Here is a 20,016-nt window from a genome sequence, read left to right as displayed (position 1 = left end):
GCAAGGTGCTAGTCCTCCAAGTACTTCTGAATGTTACCTCATATCAAAATCTCAACAAGTATTATCAACGAAGGTTCAAAGCATGCACCGACAAACTAGACAGTAGATTCATGTTTCAACCTTACACGCAATGACATTTCCCTCTGAATCTTTTCCGAGAGTTGAAGATAGAAGATGAACAATCTTCTGTCAAATATTGTAACTTGATATTTAGTTACTTACTGCCTTATTATGTAATTAGCCATAATTGCAGGCAATAGAATATGATTTTCTAAGGTCAAATTAAGGCGGATTAGAATACGCATACTTTAAAAATCTGATTATACACTCAACAACTTGGAGCTGACTCAATGTGGGATTGAATGTGTTTAGCATAGTGTTGCCACTTACAGTGTAATGCTTGCCCCCAAGTTGGATGAATTCTCCCACTAATCATGGGAATAGCCATGTGTCGTGATTGCCACATCTTGTGGCTCTTACTTGATGTGAGGCTAATTCTTGCGCTTCAATCATTTTATAAGATATTGACGTTACTTAATCATGACCATTCAAATAAATGAGAAATGAAGAAAAGAAAAAAATAAATAATAATAAATTTCTTGTATTATTTTTAAAGTTTCGGTATGAAGAGAATCCGGTGGATCACCGTCCCTACATATAAATCTCGTCTGGTGGTAAGTACACTGCACATTGGACTTTATTGGCTCTCTCATGTTTTATCAACTAAACATGAGCTGGAATTTCCAGATCCCACGAAAAAGCGTATATAGAAAATGAAGTAGATCTCCCTCCTCCTTCCTCTCATTCGAAATTTTTTTCTTTACGACACGAATGTACAACACATGTTTTTATATAAGTAGTGAGAAATTGTATTTTTTAAGTTATTAACTTTTTAACACATATATTTCACTATTTATATAATGACATGTGATATATGTGTTCCCGTCACATTGAAAAATCCTCCCCTTCCTTTCCTCACTCGATTATTTTATCCTTTAATTTAATATTCAATGGTGATGGTGAAAGGCAATTGAAATGAAAGAGACCTCCAAATGAGATAGTAGTAGAGAGGAGAGACGGCTTCTATTATAAATCTGAGTGAGATCCCCCGCTGAGTGACCGACCGGCTCTCTCTCCCTCTCTCTCTCTCTCTCTCTCTACAAATTAGTAATGGAGTGAGAAGCAGCAGGACCCTATACTTCTTCAATCACCCACTGGGGCAAGTAAGGAAACTCTCACTCTAAATCTTCTCGTGTATTATGTCGGTTGTCATTATTTGATCAGATCTTCGTTTTGGTTGTTTTGATGGTCCAAGTACTCTTGTTTTTCTGATGAATTAATGCAAAGACATTCATGTTTGTAGCTTTTGAATATTCCCAGTATGTAGTTTGTATCACTTCGCTTGTATTTTCCTCAACTTTCTCACCAACCAAACAGTGCGTTCTTCTTATTGTTAACCCACCATTCTCGTTTCTGTTTGTTGGGTTTTTTTGGTGCTGAGAAATGGGTTATAATCACCTTTCTCACCAACCAAACAGTGCGTTTTTCTGTTTGATGTCCAACAGAAAAAGTTATATTTTACTTCTCAGATTTCTGGGTTTCTTTTTCTTGTTAATTGATGGATCTGGTTTCTTTGGATGATTCAGTTTGCTATATCAGTAATTTACTTATCAAAGTCCTAGGGCAAATTATATCACCTTGAAGAAACAATCTTTGAGAAGTGATAACAGTAACACCATTCGATTGGTAGCTGAGTCTGTCTTGTTATTGCCCTTTTCAGGTGATTTAATAACTTGGGATATCGATCTTCACGTTGTAAAGATGGCTGTGGGGAAGTATTCCCGAGTTGATGGAAGGAAGTCGTGGAATTGCTGTTCAACGACTAGTCTGGTTGTTTTTGTTGCGTTTTGTTTAATCGGGGTCTGGATGTTGATGTCAACAGTTGTTCCGATTCAGAATCAAGGGTCACCGTCTGAGGAGACTGTGGATGAGGTAAAACGGCAAACGATAACTGATAAAAATTTGAAGCAATTCGAAGACAGTTTGGGGGAACTATCAGAAACTGTAACAAAAGAGGATGAAAATGGGAGTGATTTGCAGAGTGAAAGTCATTCGGATATTAAGAATGACCAAAATGTTGAGGATGGGTCTGTGAATACAACGGAAGAAAAACAGGAAGAATTGGTTTCAAGGGAGGGATCTGAGGAGAAGACTGAGCCAGAAAGTGACAATGGTGGTGAGGGAAATCAGCAAGAGAAGCTTGTGGAAGAGAGATCTGATGAGAAACCTGAGACCAAAGAGGAAACAAAGATGGAGGAAATAAATGATCAAGAAGCTAGTTCAGGAGATGGGGAGTCCAATTCCGAAGCTGGAAAAACAGAGGTGGAGGAGAGTTCAGCTACAAAGACATCTGTAGAGGAAACTTCTGATGAAGTAAAGCAGGAAGAGGAAGCTACTGGTCAGAATGAGAAGGAAAAGGTTGAGAAAGATCAGGAAGAAAGTGATACCAGTAGTAAAACAGAAGGCCAGGAAACTACAGCTGAAACTGAGCAAGGGTCGACTGAAGTCATAGAGTCGCAGAATGCAAAAGAAACACAACAATCTTTGTCAGATGAACATAAGAGTGGGCATGATGAACGGAGGTGGAAAGTCTGTGATGTCACGGCTGGGCCAGACTACATCCCTTGTCTTGACAATTGGGGATCAATCAGGAAGCTTCCAAGCACAGGCCACTATGAACACCGAGAGAGGCACTGCCCTGATGAAGCCTCTACCTGTCTTGTTCCCCTACCAGAAGGATATAAACGGCCCATTCAGTGGCCCACAAGCAGGGAAAAGGTATATCATATGTCTAGTAGAACATTAACAGTTACCTCTTTAAATCCTTGAAATTGAAATATGTTCTTGGTGCATGATGCAGATATGGTACCACAATGTCCCTCACACAAAGCTTGCAGCAGTTAAAGGGCACCAAAATTGGGTTAAAGTTACCGGTGAATACCTCACATTTCCTGGTGGTGGAACTCAGTTTAAGAATGGCGCTCTTCATTACATTGATTTTATTCAAAAAGTGAGTCCTCTTGATGTATCATCTTATTTTGGCCTCGTCCTGTCCTCACATTAGGTTGCATACGTTGTTTACTCTACATATCTTCTATAGTGTAGTATACATTCAGCCAACAGCTATTAAAAGAAGACACATGAGTTTTGTTCCATTACCTGATAGTGGGTTTGAATTGTATGGGATGCAGTTCCATCTGATTTCATATTTGTCCATCTCATCGTCTTCATTTTTCCATGGATTGTGTGAAGTCTGTTCTTTGGAAAGCCAAACTGATTATTTTTTGCACTTATATTGATTTAAAATAACCCAATTGTGCTTCATTTGATCTTATATATTTATCTTTCCTTTTGCTGTTCTTTTCCTTAGTCTAGTTTCAGCATTATTATCTTACCGCTCCAAAGTTCCAATATTACAAAAATAGTATTATTTGTTGGTGAAAGTTTTATTCTTTTTTTAAATATTTCAATGCTTAAAGCGTATATTTTGTTTGGCTATGTAGTCTCTTCCTGATATTGCATGGGGTAAAAGAAGCCGTGTGATATTGGATGTTGGGTGTGGTGTAGCTAGCTTTGGAGGATTTCTATTTGAAAGAGATGTTCTTGCTATGTCATTTGCTCCCAAGGATGAGCACGAAGCCCAAGTACAATTTGCACTAGAACGGGGAATCCCTGCCATATCAGCTGTTATGGGTACCAAAAGACTACCCTACCCAAGTTCTGTGTTTGATCTTATCCACTGTGCACGGTGTAGAGTACCTTGGCATATTGAAGGTAATGTTTTCATTATATATATATATATATATATATATATAAATATTGTTTTCTATGTGTGTATATGTGTATTGTTTTAGTTCTTATATATTTGTAGAAATGTAATTTGAGTTGCACTGCAGGTGGTAAACTGCTCCTGGAGCTTAATCGTGTTTTGCGACCTGGTGGTTACTTTGTCTGGTCTGCTACTCCTGTTTACCAAAAGCTTCCTGACGATGTTGCCATTTGGAAAGGTAGGTACTTCCTACTTCATGTTTTGCCTCCGAAGCTAGTTGTATTTTGGTTGCTTCTATCTAACATACTCTTTCCCCCTCTCTCATGGTAATTATTGGCAGCTATGTCGAAATTAACAAAGTCAATGTGCTGGGATCTAGTGGTGATTAAAAATGACACACTCAATGGAGTGGCTGCTGCCATATATAGAAAACCCTCTACCAATGAGTGCTACAATGAACGACCACACAGTGACCCTCCTCTCTGCAGTGAATCTGATGATCCAAATGCTGGCTGGTACTCTACCATTTTTCCTAAATATTTAAGGATTGGCATTTCTTTATGTTTGTTATTGGTGGCCTCTAGTACTAAAATTGGAAATGACATCAAAGAAAGACTGAAAATAATTGGAAAAACTTTTTAAGTTGACTAATGGAAGGATTTTGTAGTGCAGAAAATTCTTCATGTGTTGTGAACTTGAGATGTATAACTTTCCAAAACTTTAAGTTGTACTTGCAATTGGGAGATTGACAAACTGTGTTAAAACTGAAAGAACTTTAAATGATAGCATCTCCCTTCTCATAATTTTTAAGTTGCTAAATAAATCTGAGGTGATAAGTTCCATTTGAACAAAAAATAATTGTAAATTGATGTCAATAGATTTTTCAAGTTCGTCTCTATTGTAAGTTGGTCTGCTAAACACCATCAAATGTATGGTTCAGAAAATACTTTACATTGTTGAAGTACCTCCATGCAGTTAAGAAACCTCCTCTATAGTAGTCTCTATGAGTTAAATCTCCAACACTGTTTTAAGTATTCTTTTTTATTTCTGCATCATCAGGAATGTAACATTGGAGGCATGCATGCACAAAGTCCCAGAAGGTGTATTAGACCGTGGATCTCAGTGGCCTCTGCAATGGCCATCAAGGTTGCAGAAACCACCATACTGGTTAAAGTCTCAGCTTGATGTTAATGGGAAATCCGCCCCAGAAGATTTCGTTTCTGACTACAAGCATTGGAAAAAAGTTGTTTCTGAGACCTATTTGAATGGGATGGGAATCAACTGGTCCACTGTAAGGAATGTCATGGACATGAGAGCTGTATATGGGGGGTAAGCAATTATGAATCTTTTAGTTTCCTTTTGTAAGCATCACTGCCTTGTCTCTTAACCCGCCTTCTATTTCCCCCCTCCTTTTTTCTGTCGATTATACGCTGTATTTCTAATATCTTAGTGGCTGAAGGTGAAAAATTCTGATGGGCATCCTCTTAGATTTAGATGCAAGCACATGGTTTAAGAATTTCAGATCAGTGGGAGTTGCATGTCATATTATTCTCTCCTTCGGCTACTTTTTGTGATTCTTATTCCCTTGTGCGAAATGCTTTTCTTTTCCAGTGCAGTGAAGAATGTTGAAATCTTTCACATAGCCTGACTTTTCTTTCGCAATGCTTGTAGGTTTGCTGCAGCACTAAAAGACTTGAAAGTATGGGTTATGAATGTAGTCCCAGTTGACTCTCGTGACACACTTCCAATAATCTATGAGCGCGGTTTCATTGGGATATATCATGATTGGTGTGAATCGTTCAGTACCTACCCCAGATCTTATGATCTTTTACATGCTGATCATCTATTCTCCGTCCTTAAGAAAAGGTATGTAATACAACATTTCGTTTTTGTGACTTCTAAAAAAGACATCTACTGCAGTTTTATACGCAATAAATTCCTCCAACATTTCCTCTGATTCAATGTGGTTATTGTGTTGTGGCTACAGATGCAGCTTAGTGGCAGCGATTGCAGAAGTTGATAGGATACTGAGGCCAGAAGGGAAACTAATTGTATGGGACAATGCTGAAACCTTAAATGAGATTGAGAGTCTGGCTAAATCTCTGCAATGGAACATCCGATTTACTTACTCGAAAGACAATGAGGGTTTGCTGTGCATTCAGAAGACGTTTTGGCGTCCTGCAGACAAGGAGAAAATTTTGTCAGCCATTGCTTAAATGCTTCAATCTGCATCTTTGACGGCCTAAGGCTTAGTCAATACTGGTATTGTAGCCCGTTAAGTATTGTTTTGTTTGCTTAGCCATTAACGTATGAGGATCAAGCATCTTTAAACTAAAGCAATTCGTTAACGTGTAAATTTCACGTAATTTGTCATTCTTTCAGAGTCCCCCAGAAGCTCTCTCTAAATATTCTTGCTAAGTGAACTTATCCCTGTCGAAAAGAGGGATTATTTGGCTTTTGTATCTTTATATTTCGAGGACAAATGGAAACAGATACTCGAACGCATTATTGTAGTCTTTGACATGTTACTGCTCTTTTCTTACTACTACTACTATTACTGAAATTGCTGTCTTTTTGGTATTTATTATGGATACGGTATATGTTCAAAATATCGTATATCATCTATTTGTAACGTCATTTTAGTTAAAAGAAAATGTTGTAATTCGGTATTGAAAATTAATTGGATTGGATTGGAATGAATCACTCTCTAAATTCAAGGCATGTTGAAAGTAGAGGAGAAACTTCTCGTTCTCTCACCATTTTGGTAAGGACTGGGATTAATAAGTTTTGTTTTTAAGTAATTCATCTTCTAAACACAGTATGGAAGGGTCGCTGAAATTGTAAAACCAACTTGCTCAAACATCTACTAAGAAATGCATGATCACTCATTCCCTACCATTGAGTATTTGGAAGATATTAGCTTAAAGGCTTGTCGTGTACTCTAAGCCTAGCATATTATGCAAGGTTCTAAAAGACAGTAGGCGCTACTCGGGCGGTGGGTTAGGTGGATTTAAGTAAATTTATTATATATCGTATAAATAAATAAGTGTCTGCTTAAATTCAAAAAATACATAATTTCGTTGGAATTCATAAAATACAAAATAGAACGACATATAGATCATAAAGTATATTAAAACATAATGAAAAGATGGGAAACAAACCTATAATGTGTGTTCATCTAAGTATTCAACAAGGCTCTTACAATTTATTAAAAAAGGAAAATGCAAAATGAAAAGTTATGTATTTTTTGTTTAAGTGAGAGTTGCAACCTAAACAGGTGGTCTAGACGCCCTTTCCTAATTTCTAAATGCCTTGAGATTAATCGGAGCGATGACCAACCCTCCTAGTGCCTAAGCGTGGCCTAGGCGGCGCTAGGCTGATATTTTTATAACAGTGATATTATGTAATCTCGAGTCCCTAGACTTGGAGAGCAACTTGATTACATGCATCTTCTGTCATTCAAACAACGTCAATTGGAGAAAAATTTATTCATGTATTGTATCGTTGACACAGTGAAAGTGTACCCATACGGGCCATACCATGCAAATCCATATGACGAGACCGGCTGTTTCTCTTCTGCACTCAAGTTCGAGTCACACTCTAGGTAACTAAGATTAGAATAGAACATGACTCTATTAAAAATATTGACCAATTAGACATAGTTCAGTATTTTGAGTGGGAACTGACTATAAAAAAGTATAAACGTGAGTGAGAGTGAGAGAGAGAGTTTAAAAGGTAGAGAAATAGTTGGAATTTACATGCTTTCATTCATCAACGTATATGAGTTTTATAGTACATGATCAACAAGAGTCCTATACGTGGTAAATTACAAAGAGAATATTCCAGGATAATCACTAATTACGTTGTACCATGGACTCTTGTCTAACACTGACCCTACCACTTTGAGATAGAGTGCAGTCTCCATCTCCTTCCAACTCCTCTTGTCCCAAATGAGCCTGCATAAATTTAAAGATAATCTTTCACCCGACATTCTTCCACCTTTTACGATCTTATAATTCTCAGACACACATGCGCTGAAAATTTCTTTTATATCGGCAATATCTTCTCTTCTCTGTGCAGGACCTAGCTATATCGAATGCTCAGAAAGTTTGTTAGTATATCACAAGGACAATGTTATTCGATCCAAATCATAGACTGCAGAATGACAGACTAGCACTGTGGATACTTGTTGACGGCTGCCATTTACAAGTGTTTGTTTTGAAATATCTATTTATTGCAAATATTGAATTGTTATGTTAGGAGAAACCTTTTAAGGGAAGGGATCCCCATATTTTAATAAAAATAGAGATTAGTTGTGGAGTCCACATCACATCAAACTTTAACGATCCAAACCGTCTATTTTTCAAGTTACACCTCATAAATCATCTTTGTAAAATATTAGTCAAATCGGAGAGGTTTAAGACATCTAATTAAGTTCAAAGAAATTAACGAATATTTTGTTATATAAGAAATAATGAAATTTTATCCTGATCATTAAATAAGCAAATAGTTTCGAATTGAATTAAATTTTTGTAAGGATGATCTATGAATCTAGACTTAAAAAATAGACTATTCGGATCGTTGAAATTCGATGTGGAGTGGGCTTCACACCTAATCCTCATTTTTTGAAAAAAAAAAATAGGAATCCTTTAGCATAAAGGGCCTAGTTATGTTATATTCTCGATTGCGTCATTGTAACATAAACCGATGAGCTAATCTAGCATAATTCATAATTTAATAAAAGTATCATGTCATAATATCGAGATGGAATTTTGTAATGCTTTGTAATAAAATCAGAACTTTTTTTTTTCTTCTTGATAATAATATGATATTAAACTTGTCATTCATATAATCGAATTAAAAACTTTCACTTACAAATATCGAACAACACCACTAAATTGTATTCCTATTGAGCCAGAACTCATAGCTTTTGACTTAAGTTTGATTAACTTTAAAGTTTTCTGTTGCTTGTCGAAATGAATTCACTTTTCGACCAAGGGATGCACCTCTAACTAGGAAATTGTGGCGCCCTAATCACAACCCTTTTCATAAAAATATACTAAAATCTCACTGACACCACTGATAGCCATTACCTTTTTGTTGTAAAACTATTTCTTTTGTTGGCAAAATAGCATACAAAAAGTGTCAAGATGCTTCCTTTGAACTCCTTTAGAAATCTTCTCGTCAACTGTTAAATAGCTAGGCTTGTTTGTTTTGCTATGAGTAATCTCAAACAATGGAAAAGGAAACTCTCCCCTCATGTTTGCATGATTGAAATCCAACATAACAATTAGTAATAGTGCTATAATTTTAGGTTGGGTTTTCTCAACCATATGTTTTTATATTTTATTATTTTTCATGAATGATGCATACCTTATTGAATTTAGTTGGTTTGATAATACTTAAACTGTCAATACATATTTCACAACAACAACAAAATTAATGGAAATCTACAAAGTTTGGTGAAATTGTTTTATAGTTAGGTCACAACTTGTACAGGTGGCATTACTAATTATACCACTATGAACAATCCTGAAAACAAGAATTTGTTACCAGACATGGAAATTTTAAATTTTGTACCCAACAAAGGTGGGTCCAATGATATTATAAAAAAAGCCCTAAACCCTTCTTTTTTCACTCGAACAGATTCTGCACAAAGAGGGCAACAACATGAGCTGCTTCACGCAGATTTTGGAATAATCAAATACCCCATTGTCTGCCATTGCCACACTTTCCTCAAGCAACACGAGTTGGCGGTCTCCATACATTACTCAACATGTCTGCTGCCACCAGTACTTCTAAAGCTGCAGCTGCCATCTTTGCAAGTTAAAGCAGCAGGCCTGTAAGTTTTCATGTTACTGTTCCAACTTCTCAACAAAATGTCAACTTCTTGGAGGCACAAGTGCTTGCTCTTCACTCTTGTTGTTTCCTTCATTGTTCTCTCGGAAGCGTCAAGGTTGCCTAATTGGGATCAGATGCTGCCGAAGAAGCTACCAACTCCTTCGTCGTCTCCCTCCAAAGGCACGAACTCGGCAAAGAACTCTTCTTCCAATGCTTTGGAAGCTCATAGAAACGTCCCTTCATCTGATGGAAAGGTCTAGCCACTGGCCACTACAGTAATATATGAACTACTTTAGTTTTGATTCTATCTCTAATCTTCGACAAATATGCAATCCACGGCAAAGAAATCTTCTTCCAATGCTTTGGAAGCTCATAGAAACGTCCCTTCATCTGATGGAAAGGTCTAGCCACTGGCCACTACAGTAATATTTGAACTACTTTAGTTTTGATTCTATCTCTAATCTTCGACAAATATGCAATCCACGGCAATGCACTAATCGGAGGGAAGCATGCAGAGCTTTGAAATTAGTTATATGCTGGTTTGATGAGCTGCTTAATTATGAACAAAATTATATATCCTTGTAGATTTGTTTTTGACGTAATTAGTCTGCGCTGATACAGTCCCTTGTAAAGTAAAGATCACAGAGTGGATTTATTATTGGATAAGATGCATTAGCAATCAGAAGTTTTGGGACAGTAAGACCTATAGATAGAGCTTCTTTTATTTCAAATTTGGCATTCCTTGATGCCCAATATATGTATCACTTCAAATAATTTTGATCTTTCTACTTCTTTTGTGTAAAACTTGAGTAATCTCAAATTACTGTCCTCTTAAAAGGACTTATTAGTACTCACTAAACTTACCGTGCATGGTGCTGCCATGATTTTCTCCAGTAAATACATCTTTATGAGTTAAACATTATTAACTTGTTTATAATTTTCATTCACTGAATTTGGAAAACAGATGGTTTCTTTACTTGCTTGTAATATTCATATCTCATTTAAAACTAAGAAGTAACATATACAATATTGACCAGTAAAACAGAAAACAAAAGAGAATTAACATTTAGATCATTTTTGTAGCTGGTTAGATATGTTCAGTATAAGATATGTTCAGTATAACCAGGTAAAAGAAATAAGGCAACATGATACCGCCCTCGATCAAACGAGAAATCGCTTGAGCAGTGAGCCCCATGTCAACGACCATCCTCAAAACACCACGGGGCGGCCCAATGGTTGAGACGAATTCCAGGCGCATATTCCACACGTCATGTTCTGGGTTTGATTCCTAGTACTGATGAATCACACGATGATGGCCAGAACAAAACTCACTACAAAGTGGATAATGATAACCAACCCATTTCCATGAGATCCTGAGATATATATATTTTTTTGTAATTGAAGCCACCTTATACTGAGTATGTCTTGCTTTCTCATGCTATCGGGCAAGAAAGAGGTACCGATAAGCGATCATGTTGCATCTTTCATCTGTTATAATTACTAGAACAGAGTCAAGTTAATTAGAAAGGGTGGTTTTACAAAATTATGAAGCAAATCCATATTCATGGTCTGCATCCATTTTCTTAACAAATGAATGTTGTCGTCTAAAGTAGTGTTTAGTGGTCTCTCGAGGCAGTTTAAAACAAAATATAAATTTATGTAATCTGAAGTTCGTCGACTTGAACAAATACAGATTGAAATGTTTTGGGATTCAAAAGAGCTTATGTGGGCAAAAAACTTAGGTGAAATCTAACAAAACTATCCATAGTGATGACTGATGAGACAACAGTTCCACCTTATACTCAAAATGTCCTCCTTTTCTCAGGCTCACAGGCAAGAATGAGGTACCGAATTAGCGATCATTCTGCATCTTCTTCTTTACCAGGTAAAGCAGAGTCCAACACAGAATGGATGGTTTTGCAGAACTTTAGTCAAATATATATCTTCGGTAACATTGTCAACCACGTATTTTAACATGTCCAACGGAATTAAAAGAATACAATATATATACATATATGTCTAAGTACTTACATATATTTTTTGCAATAAAATTACAAATATTCTACAATTAATGTTGAAGAGTTTTCCATACCAGCAGAAGATGAACAGCATTGTACAAGTACAGCAGTGACTGAAGCAATTTGATGGTAAACACAACCAAATGAAAATACGACTTGGGAAATTAAATAAAATTCCATGATCCACACAGAACTCACTAATGATCACAATGCCTTCATATAAAACTTGTGATAGCGGTGGAAAACAATTAAGATTACGAAGCCACACAAGAAAGTGTTCGTCCTGGTGCAACTGGGTAAAAGCGTTTCCTTCCCAGATAAACTCTGCAAGGTAAAAGACATGACAAAACCAAAATGCTAATCAAACAAAGTTTCAGTACAAATATTTCTTGATTGGAACTAACTACTAAGCACTTCAAATTTAGTCCATGGACAAAACCACATGGCCCTTCCAAACTTGTGAATGAGAACAATAAAATGGAACTTGAGAAACCAAAGGGGAAAAGAAATAAAAATGGAGAGAAAAGAAAAAACCTTATGTACCTCCTCAACAAAGAACTATGACAAGCTTTCATGAAACATCTGGAATAATGATCTCAGGGATGTGTTGTACCTTTCCATGATCCACCCCTCCTTTTCATATAGAATCCACAAGTTGCTCTGGTACAAGCTCCAGTCTTAATGTTTCTAGTTTAGTAAGGTATTGAAGACCTTCTGGCAATGTGTTTAATTCTGTGCAGTCATCAAGGGACAAGGATCGGAGATTTGGCATCACCCCTTTTTCTATGGTTATCTTATTCAACAAGGGGAAGATAAACAATTGCAAATGAGTAAGCTTTTCAAAGCCGCTTCTGAAACATAACTCTTTGCCAACATATGCATTAATAAGTGTAAGCCTTCCGAGATTGGGAAATTCTTCAATGTAAGGTAGTAAATCTTCCTCAAGTCTAGACCAATGTAGATACATATTTGTGACGCTCCGAAGTGAGAAAAACCACCGTGGTACCTTTTTTAGTCTGCCGACCAAAATAACCATTCGAAGGTAGGGAGGAGGTGACTGTAGGGCATTTACTTGAAGAGCTTCTTCTTCATCGCTTGCCATTAAAAACAAGTAGTGAAGGAGTTTCATCTTTTGAATTGAGGCACATAGGTCCCTCTCGTCTCTTTCCTTTACATTGGTAATCCCAATCCTGGTAAGTTGAGTCATATTTCCCACGAGTCTAACAATGTTTCCTTCTAATTCAACACATGACAAGACTTGCAATTTCTTCAACATGCATATGTTTGCTGGCGCTCTTGTCCCATTGACGTATCTGAAGCCCCTATGCTCTCTAGTGTAACGGTACATGATTAGATGGCGCAAGTTTTTCAACTTTGAAATTCCACCTGGAAGTGCCTCTATCTTTGTGTTCCGGATATCCAAAGTTTGAAGGTTGTGGAGCTTTCCTATGGATTCTGGGAGCTTTTTAATTGGAGTTGCCCTTAAATTCAAATATCTTAGGTTGAACAAGTACACAACTTCTTTTGGCAGTATATCAATTGGGACATATTCCAAATCTAGAACCCTCAACAATTTGAATCCAGAAGGCAATGTATTTGAGAATGACAATGAGGACGTGTCAGTAACAAACACAAGAAAAGACCGAAGTTGTGACATACCAGTGCAAAATTTAATTTTTCCTTCAGTGGTTTGAGTTGACAAGCGGCGTGCTCGAACTTCCTCCATTACTTCTCTTCCATCATATACAACACAAAACTTTTCTTTTTCTGATATAGAAAGAGCAAGCTCCCGCATAAGGTCATGCATCTTACATGCCTTTGGCCTTCCAGTTTCATTTCTCCAAACGACATGCAGCATGCTGCGGAAAATGAGCTCCATAAGATAGCCCTCTGCAACTTCTAGTGTGATCCCTTTGACATGTTCAACAAACCCTTCAGCTATCCACAACCTAATGAGCCTTTTTCTTCGGATCAAATAATCTTCTGGGAAAAGTGAACAGTATAGAAAACAATGTTTCAACCGGTATGGTAAATCATCAAAACTAAGCAACAAAATGCTCTTCACTGGCTCTAGTAATGGATGGTTAGTTAGATGCCAGTTTAAGCTGTTGTAAACATTGATCCATTCCGATGAAGTCTTGGAAGACATCAGACCACCTAAAGCCACGAGCGTGAGCGGTAGGCCTTCACACTTCTCTACAAGATCCCAAGCCAATGACTCAAGCTGTGATGGACAACATTTATTCTGGAAAGGTGAGAATGCTTTGCTGCTGAATAGCTCCCAAGCCTCATTCAATTTTAGGGGTTTAATGCGGTGAATATGACTTTGTACTCCATAAGAATAGGATGCAACATCTTCTTTTCGAGTAGTAAGAATAATTCGACTTCCAAGCGGTCTATTTTGAAGAGATATCTTTATTTCTTCCCAAAGTTTTGTATCCCACACATCATCCAACACAACTATGTATCTTTTAGACTCCAAGTAGTTGATTATAACTTGTAGCAATTCTCTATAGGTCATGGAATTGATGTCTGCAGGTACCTCTTCCATCCTTCCTTGGTGGAATTCCTTGATCAAGCTTCTAAACAAGTCTTCAATCACATATGTTTTCGAAACAGTAATCCACGCACAGCAATTGAAATGTCTCTTCACCGTTTCGCCGTTGAAGGCCTTGGCAACTAGAGTTGTCTTCCCTGATCCGCCCATCCCGACTACAGAGACAACCATTTGCTCTTGATCTTCATTCATCAACCAATCCATCAGTTCTTGCTTCTTGCTCTCAATCCCTACGAGCTCATCTTCCATAATAAAAAGTGAAGACTCTGCTCGATTCTGCACCCATCTGCAAGCATCATCACAAGTGCTACTACATGTCCCTTGTAATCCACCAACACCAAATCTCTGATTCCTCTCCGGAATGGCTTTAATCATTCTTGAGATGTTCTTTAACTTGCTGCTTATTTTGCGTCTAAACCACACATTCTTGGGAATGCGTATGGTTTGGTTGAACCACCTTGCAAATCGACCCTCACGACTTCCTTGCTCATACATGTGATACATGAACTCATCAATGATGTCTTCAACATCATAGGCCAAGTCTCTGACGCTTGCAACCCACGTCGCCTCTCCTTCGGCCTGTGCTTTCTTTCGGTCAGCATCATGTAGGAAGGCCTTCATGCTCACAAGCTCCTGTTTAATGTCATCAATTTCATCACGAACACCGGCTACGGATGATGCCTCGTTCTCAAAAATGGTCACAATTTTTCCAATCAAGAGGTCTGCTGTGGGTAAAGCCATATTTGTCTTTGATTCAAACTGCATAATCACTTACAAATTCATATATGAAAATTAAATGAATCAGTATTTACAGAAGGTTGGAAAAGCATATTCCTGGTGACTGATTTGAGTGGAAATCAAATAACAAAATAGAGAAGTTTGAACGATGAGCCAAAATATTCAAAGGTGAGGATTCCAACCGGTGGTGCGGGAATCCAGTGCAGTGGAACGTGACTAGAAATTGTTCCATTAGTCAATGTTGGTTAAGTAATTGTAAGGCTATCTTGGAAGAATAAGTCAATGTGGGAATGCACTATTTGTGCTGTCATGATATATAAGTCAAAGTCCACTATTTGCGTTGTGATGATATATAAGTCAAAGTCCACTCTTCCATATTATATAAGGATAGTGCTTGCAATCTCCCTTTAGTAATGAGTTCATTCCTCTACTTGCAAATAATGTATCTTCACCACAAAAATTTAGTAATCAAAACTGTTCAATTTCTTAAGATTCATTTGAAGTTCATACCTACAAAAACTAATTTGAATCGGAGTTCGTTTAGTCATTCAAATTTATTAAATAAATCAACGGTGTAGATACCAAATAACATATTCATGATTAATTGTCCATTTATTTGATAATTTGGATGACAAATGAACTTCGGTTCAATTTAGTTATTGTATGGATGATCTTAATGAATCTTAAGGAATTGAACAATTTTGATTACTAAATTTCTGTAGTAAAAATGCATTATTTGCAAGTAGAAGAATGAGCTCATTACTAAAAGGAGATTGCAAGCACTATCCTTATATAATATGGAAGAGTGGACTTTGACTTATATATCATCACAACGCAAATAGTGGACTTTGACTTATATATCATGACAGCACAAATAGTGCATTCCCACATTGACTTATTCTTCCAAGATAGCCTTACAATTACTTAACCAACATTGACTAATGGAACAATTTCTAGTCACGTTCCACTGCACTGGATTCCCGCACCACCGGTTGGAATCCTCACCTTTGAATATTTTGGCTCATCGTTCAAACTTCTTTATTTTGTTATTTGATTTCCACTCAAATCGGTCACCAGGAATTTGCTTTTCCAACCTTCTGTAAATACTGATTCATTTAATTTTCATATATGAATTTGTAAGTGATTATGCAGTTTGAATCAAAGGCAAATATGGCTTTACCCACAGCAGACCTCTTGATTGGAAAAATTGTGACCATTTTTGAGAACGAGGCATCATCCGTAGCCGGTGTTCGTGATGAAATTGATGACATATCAATTATATATCAATTACTTATGCTCTCTTACTTATGTAAGTGATTATATATCAATTACTTATGCTCTCTTTGAAAGACCCCCTTGTCCACTATAAACCAACTGAAAATATGTACTAACACTGTTTATGAAAAAAAAATTAACACTGTCTCTGGAAAAAAAAAAAAAAACCAAAATATAAAACTGTTTTTGGAAAAACAAAAAAATCACACTGTTTCTGGAAAAAAACTAACATTGTCTCTGGAAAAAAAAAAACCAAAATATAAAACAGTTTCTGGAAAAACCAAAAAATGACACTGTTTTTTGAAAAAACTAACAGTCTTTGTAAAACAAAAAAAAAAAAAAGAACCAAAACATAAAACTGTTTCTAGAAAAACCAAAACATAACACTGTTTCATGAAAAATAATCTAATACAAAGTTTGTTTTGTTTGTGTACAAACAAAACTATATCTGAAAAAAACCAAAATATAACATTGTTTCTGGTAAACAAAAAAAATAACACAGTTCCTGGAAAAAAATGTTGGCAAAATTGTATCTGGAAAAAAAAAAATACATTGTATCCGAAAAAAAAAAAGAACAAAAAGCTAACAAATCTCAAATTTATTTTCTGGAGAAACAAACGATGAACTCCACTAAAGAAGAAAAATTGAAAAACAGTACCTCGAATTCTTCTTTTCTTCTTCATCAAATTGATAGGTTAATAATCAGATGAATGAGGAGGGAAAGGCAGAAATTCATCTTTGGCGTTTTTGCCGATGTCGGTGAAAGTGCAAATCCCTTTCTCATCTTTACAGAGAAGAGAGAGAGTGTGTGTGTGTGAGAAATTTTGGGAGGGAGGGAGAGAGAGAGAGTGACAAAATCATACCGTTTTGCTTATAAGAGATCATTTCCGATTTTCACAGAGATGGAGACGGCTCAAAATTACGTTTGGGGTCGAAGCTGTGGTTTTTACATAGTCATAGAAATGGAGTTGCTATGCGAGATTAGAAAGAAAAATGGAAGGTTTTGAATGTTAGGAAAAAATGGGGGAGAGAATATGAGAGAGATCCATAATGAAGAGAGATTGACGGACAAAAGCTTGCCATTAGGGATAAAATCGTAAACTCAATATTTGGGGCATTTTAATTAGGCTGATTTAGTATTAGGCTTTGTCCTAACCATTAAATAAAGTTATTACATGGTTTTTGGTTAAAACTCAAAGTTTTCAAGCCATTTTAATTAGTTTTCTTTTTAAAATTGGACCTGTGACCTATTTTCCCTCACCACCAATCACTCACTTTCCTTATTTCCGTCACCCAATCAGATTTTTCACTCTCTCTCAACCAATCAGATTCCCTCTCCCTTTCTCTCTCTTTTCTTCTCCTTCTCTCTTTCTCACCCCGTAACTCCCTCCTCTTTGCAACCACCATGAACAAACATCCAATCTCATAGATCGAACCTCAGATCACCACCATTGTGCTCCTCTCATTCCCATGAACCCAGCTGTACGAGCCAATTCTAAAATGGATGAGTTTTGAACCTTCAACTTGGAGCAACTCGGAGCTCTGATTTGGGTGGGAGTTTTCCGATGATTTCTCGGCCGTGTTACAAGGTTTTGGACATGATGGAAGCATCCACACAACTCCCTGTAGTCCCTAGCCTTAGTTGGAAGAGGAGCCAACGTGAAAACACACGGTTTTGGAGACGAAGAAAATAGGTTTGAGAGCTTCGGGCTTTTTCAGTCCATTTCCGTCCATTTTTTGGACTTTTGAAATGTATAGACTTGTTCTATTCCTCAAGAGCTTCATTTCCATATAAAGTATGCGAAAAATGGTTAAGAAATGAATAAGATATGAATTTTTGAATTTTTTCCAGAAAACTGGCGAACTAGACGGTGGAGCTCAACCGAAGAAGAAGGAGAATATTTTGTCAAAGTTGACGAACTATTTTGACGTCGTTAGGTAACACCGTTACTGTTAGCAGAATGTTTCGTCAAGTTTGACGGAATATTCCTTGGGTCTGTCAGCATGTGGCCTATGCATGGGAGCACGTGTGGCCGTGGGCTAGGCGGCTTGTGAGGGTGCGTTTGGCCTCCGGCTGACGTGTGGTCAACGTGTATGGGTCCGTGACTTCGTGTAGAACGTTTTCGTATATTTAAATCCTCCATTTGACCAAACTATGGGAGGTTTTTCCTAGCCTCTTTGTGTATGTGTTAATTAGCTAATTACTTTAGTTATTTCATATATAAGAGAAAATTATCCTGAGGAAGTACGAGGTTAAGCAAGGTAAGGAGGCTATGATCCGACTACGTATCAGTGAGTGGGCATTTGTTTTCATATATATATATATATATATATATATAATTTTATAGTTTCCAAAAATGCTTTTGGATTGATTTATGCCGATCATGCCATGTTTTATTTAATTTTAAAAATGTCATTATATTGTTGAGATTTATATATTGTCATGACATGTTCATATACATTTTACCTACTCATCATACATTGTTGCACCAGGTGTTAGTGCTTGCCTAGGGCCAGGGCCATTCTTTCACGTGTATGTTCACATCCGTACCACACACTCACCTTGGATCCAAGTAGGTGCCAGTCCTGTCGTATAGGTTGCAATTGATAACTCCGACTCGTATTTCACCGCGAATAGTGCCAATCTTCATGTGATTGTAGCACTAGGGCGTGTGTGTGTGTGTGTGTGTATTACACCCAATTCTATTCATGTCAAAAATCCTCTGCATGAACTCGTGTGTCAGCATAAACAGATGAGCACTTGATTTTCTTATGCCACGATTAAGACATCATGATTTGTGTATTTCTTGATTTTACTGTTGAATTGCATTTGATTTCATACTTATACGTAGTATGATTTTCTGGAAACTATACTTGTTTTACGGTAAGGGGTTAGTATGTTTGAAAAATAACTGTGTTTTATAAACCTTTGTTTTTGCCCACTCACCCTTCTGTTTTTCGCCCCTCCAAGACTTAGATAGTTGAATTCTCTATGGCGTACGAGGGATCTCTGGTGGTTCTGGCATTCCCCTAAATAAATGTAGGAGCTTATTTCCTGGTTGTGTAATAATTATCCTAACTAGACTCGATTGTTCTACTTATATCGTACTGTCATCTATGCTTTGAATATTTATATTTTATGGGTTCTCCCCACTACTGCACACTCACTTTATTAGCTTTAATAAATCCTAGTTTGGTTTAAATTCATCCATATTTTTACATCATTCATCTTTTTGGCTACGCCACCTTTGGATGTCGGTCAGCGTACCTCGGTATGTCAATGTCACTAATGGACGTAAAATATATAAATAAATTTAGAGTTACGTACGTAAACAAAACAAATGATTGAGGTGACAAATTGTTTTTTGCTTATGCTTTTCTGAGGAGTGTACTGATACAAAATGTGAAGAACCCAAGTTCCTTTTTTTTTTTTTTTTTTTTTTTTTGTTTTTTTGTATGGCTGCAAATGAAATTTAACATACTTAAATATGGCACAAAGTTGTCATTCAATTTATTCATATACAATATAGGGTCATTCAATTCATAAGTGATTGAATTTTATTTTTATTTTCAACTCATCATTGTCAACAGGACGAAGGAGACATCATTAACAGAGTTACGCATATGGGTGTTTTGATGGAGCAAACCTTACTTTTTGAGTTTTGTACAGTTTTAGACGTAAAATATTCCTTGAGATAGGAGCATAGCGTTTGAAAAACAAACCTTGAGGATGGCGTTCTAACATCCCCAATTTTTGT

General features: G+C 36.8%; 1 protein-coding gene and 1 pseudogene across 4 annotated transcripts; one reads left to right on the top strand and one right to left on the bottom strand.

Annotated features, from left to right (window-relative positions):
- Window positions 1-743: 743 nt before the first annotated feature.
- LOC137725147 (putative methyltransferase PMT25) lies at window positions 744-6,392 on the top strand. The gene is made up of 9 exons (XM_068463736.2): window positions 744-1,223; window positions 1,781-2,838; window positions 2,921-3,070; window positions 3,564-3,834; window positions 3,957-4,067; window positions 4,170-4,344; window positions 4,889-5,158; window positions 5,501-5,695; window positions 5,817-6,392. Exons 2-9 carry the CDS (start codon window positions 1,822-1,824, stop codon window positions 6,043-6,045), a joined length of 2,418 nt encoding a protein of 805 aa, XP_068319837.2. The 5' UTR covers window positions 744-1,223; window positions 1,781-1,821; the 3' UTR covers window positions 6,046-6,392.
- Window positions 6,393-11,678: 5,286 nt separating this feature from the next.
- LOC137725113 (disease resistance protein RPM1 pseudogene) lies at window positions 11,679-15,018 on the bottom strand (annotated as a pseudogene). 3 transcript variants are annotated; one of them, XR_015963199.1, is made up of 2 exons: window positions 12,223-15,018; window positions 11,679-12,012 (listed from the first exon to the last, which is right to left on the bottom strand). The product of XR_015963199.1 is annotated as a disease resistance protein RPM1 pseudogene, transcript variant X2 (transcript). The 3 variants fall into 3 exon arrangements; XR_015963198.1 differs by having other exon boundaries at window positions 12,232-15,018; XR_015963200.1 differs by having other exon boundaries at window positions 12,302-15,018.
- Window positions 15,019-20,016: the final 4,998 nt, after the last annotated feature.

Source organism: Pyrus communis, chromosome 5, assembly GCF_041283825.1.
Source record: "Pyrus communis isolate YQ-2024b chromosome 5, ASM4128382v1, whole genome shotgun sequence".
Lineage (NCBI taxonomy): Eukaryota > Viridiplantae > Streptophyta > Magnoliopsida > Rosales > Rosaceae > Pyrus > Pyrus communis.
This window is presented reverse-complemented; position numbering and strand designations above follow the sequence as displayed.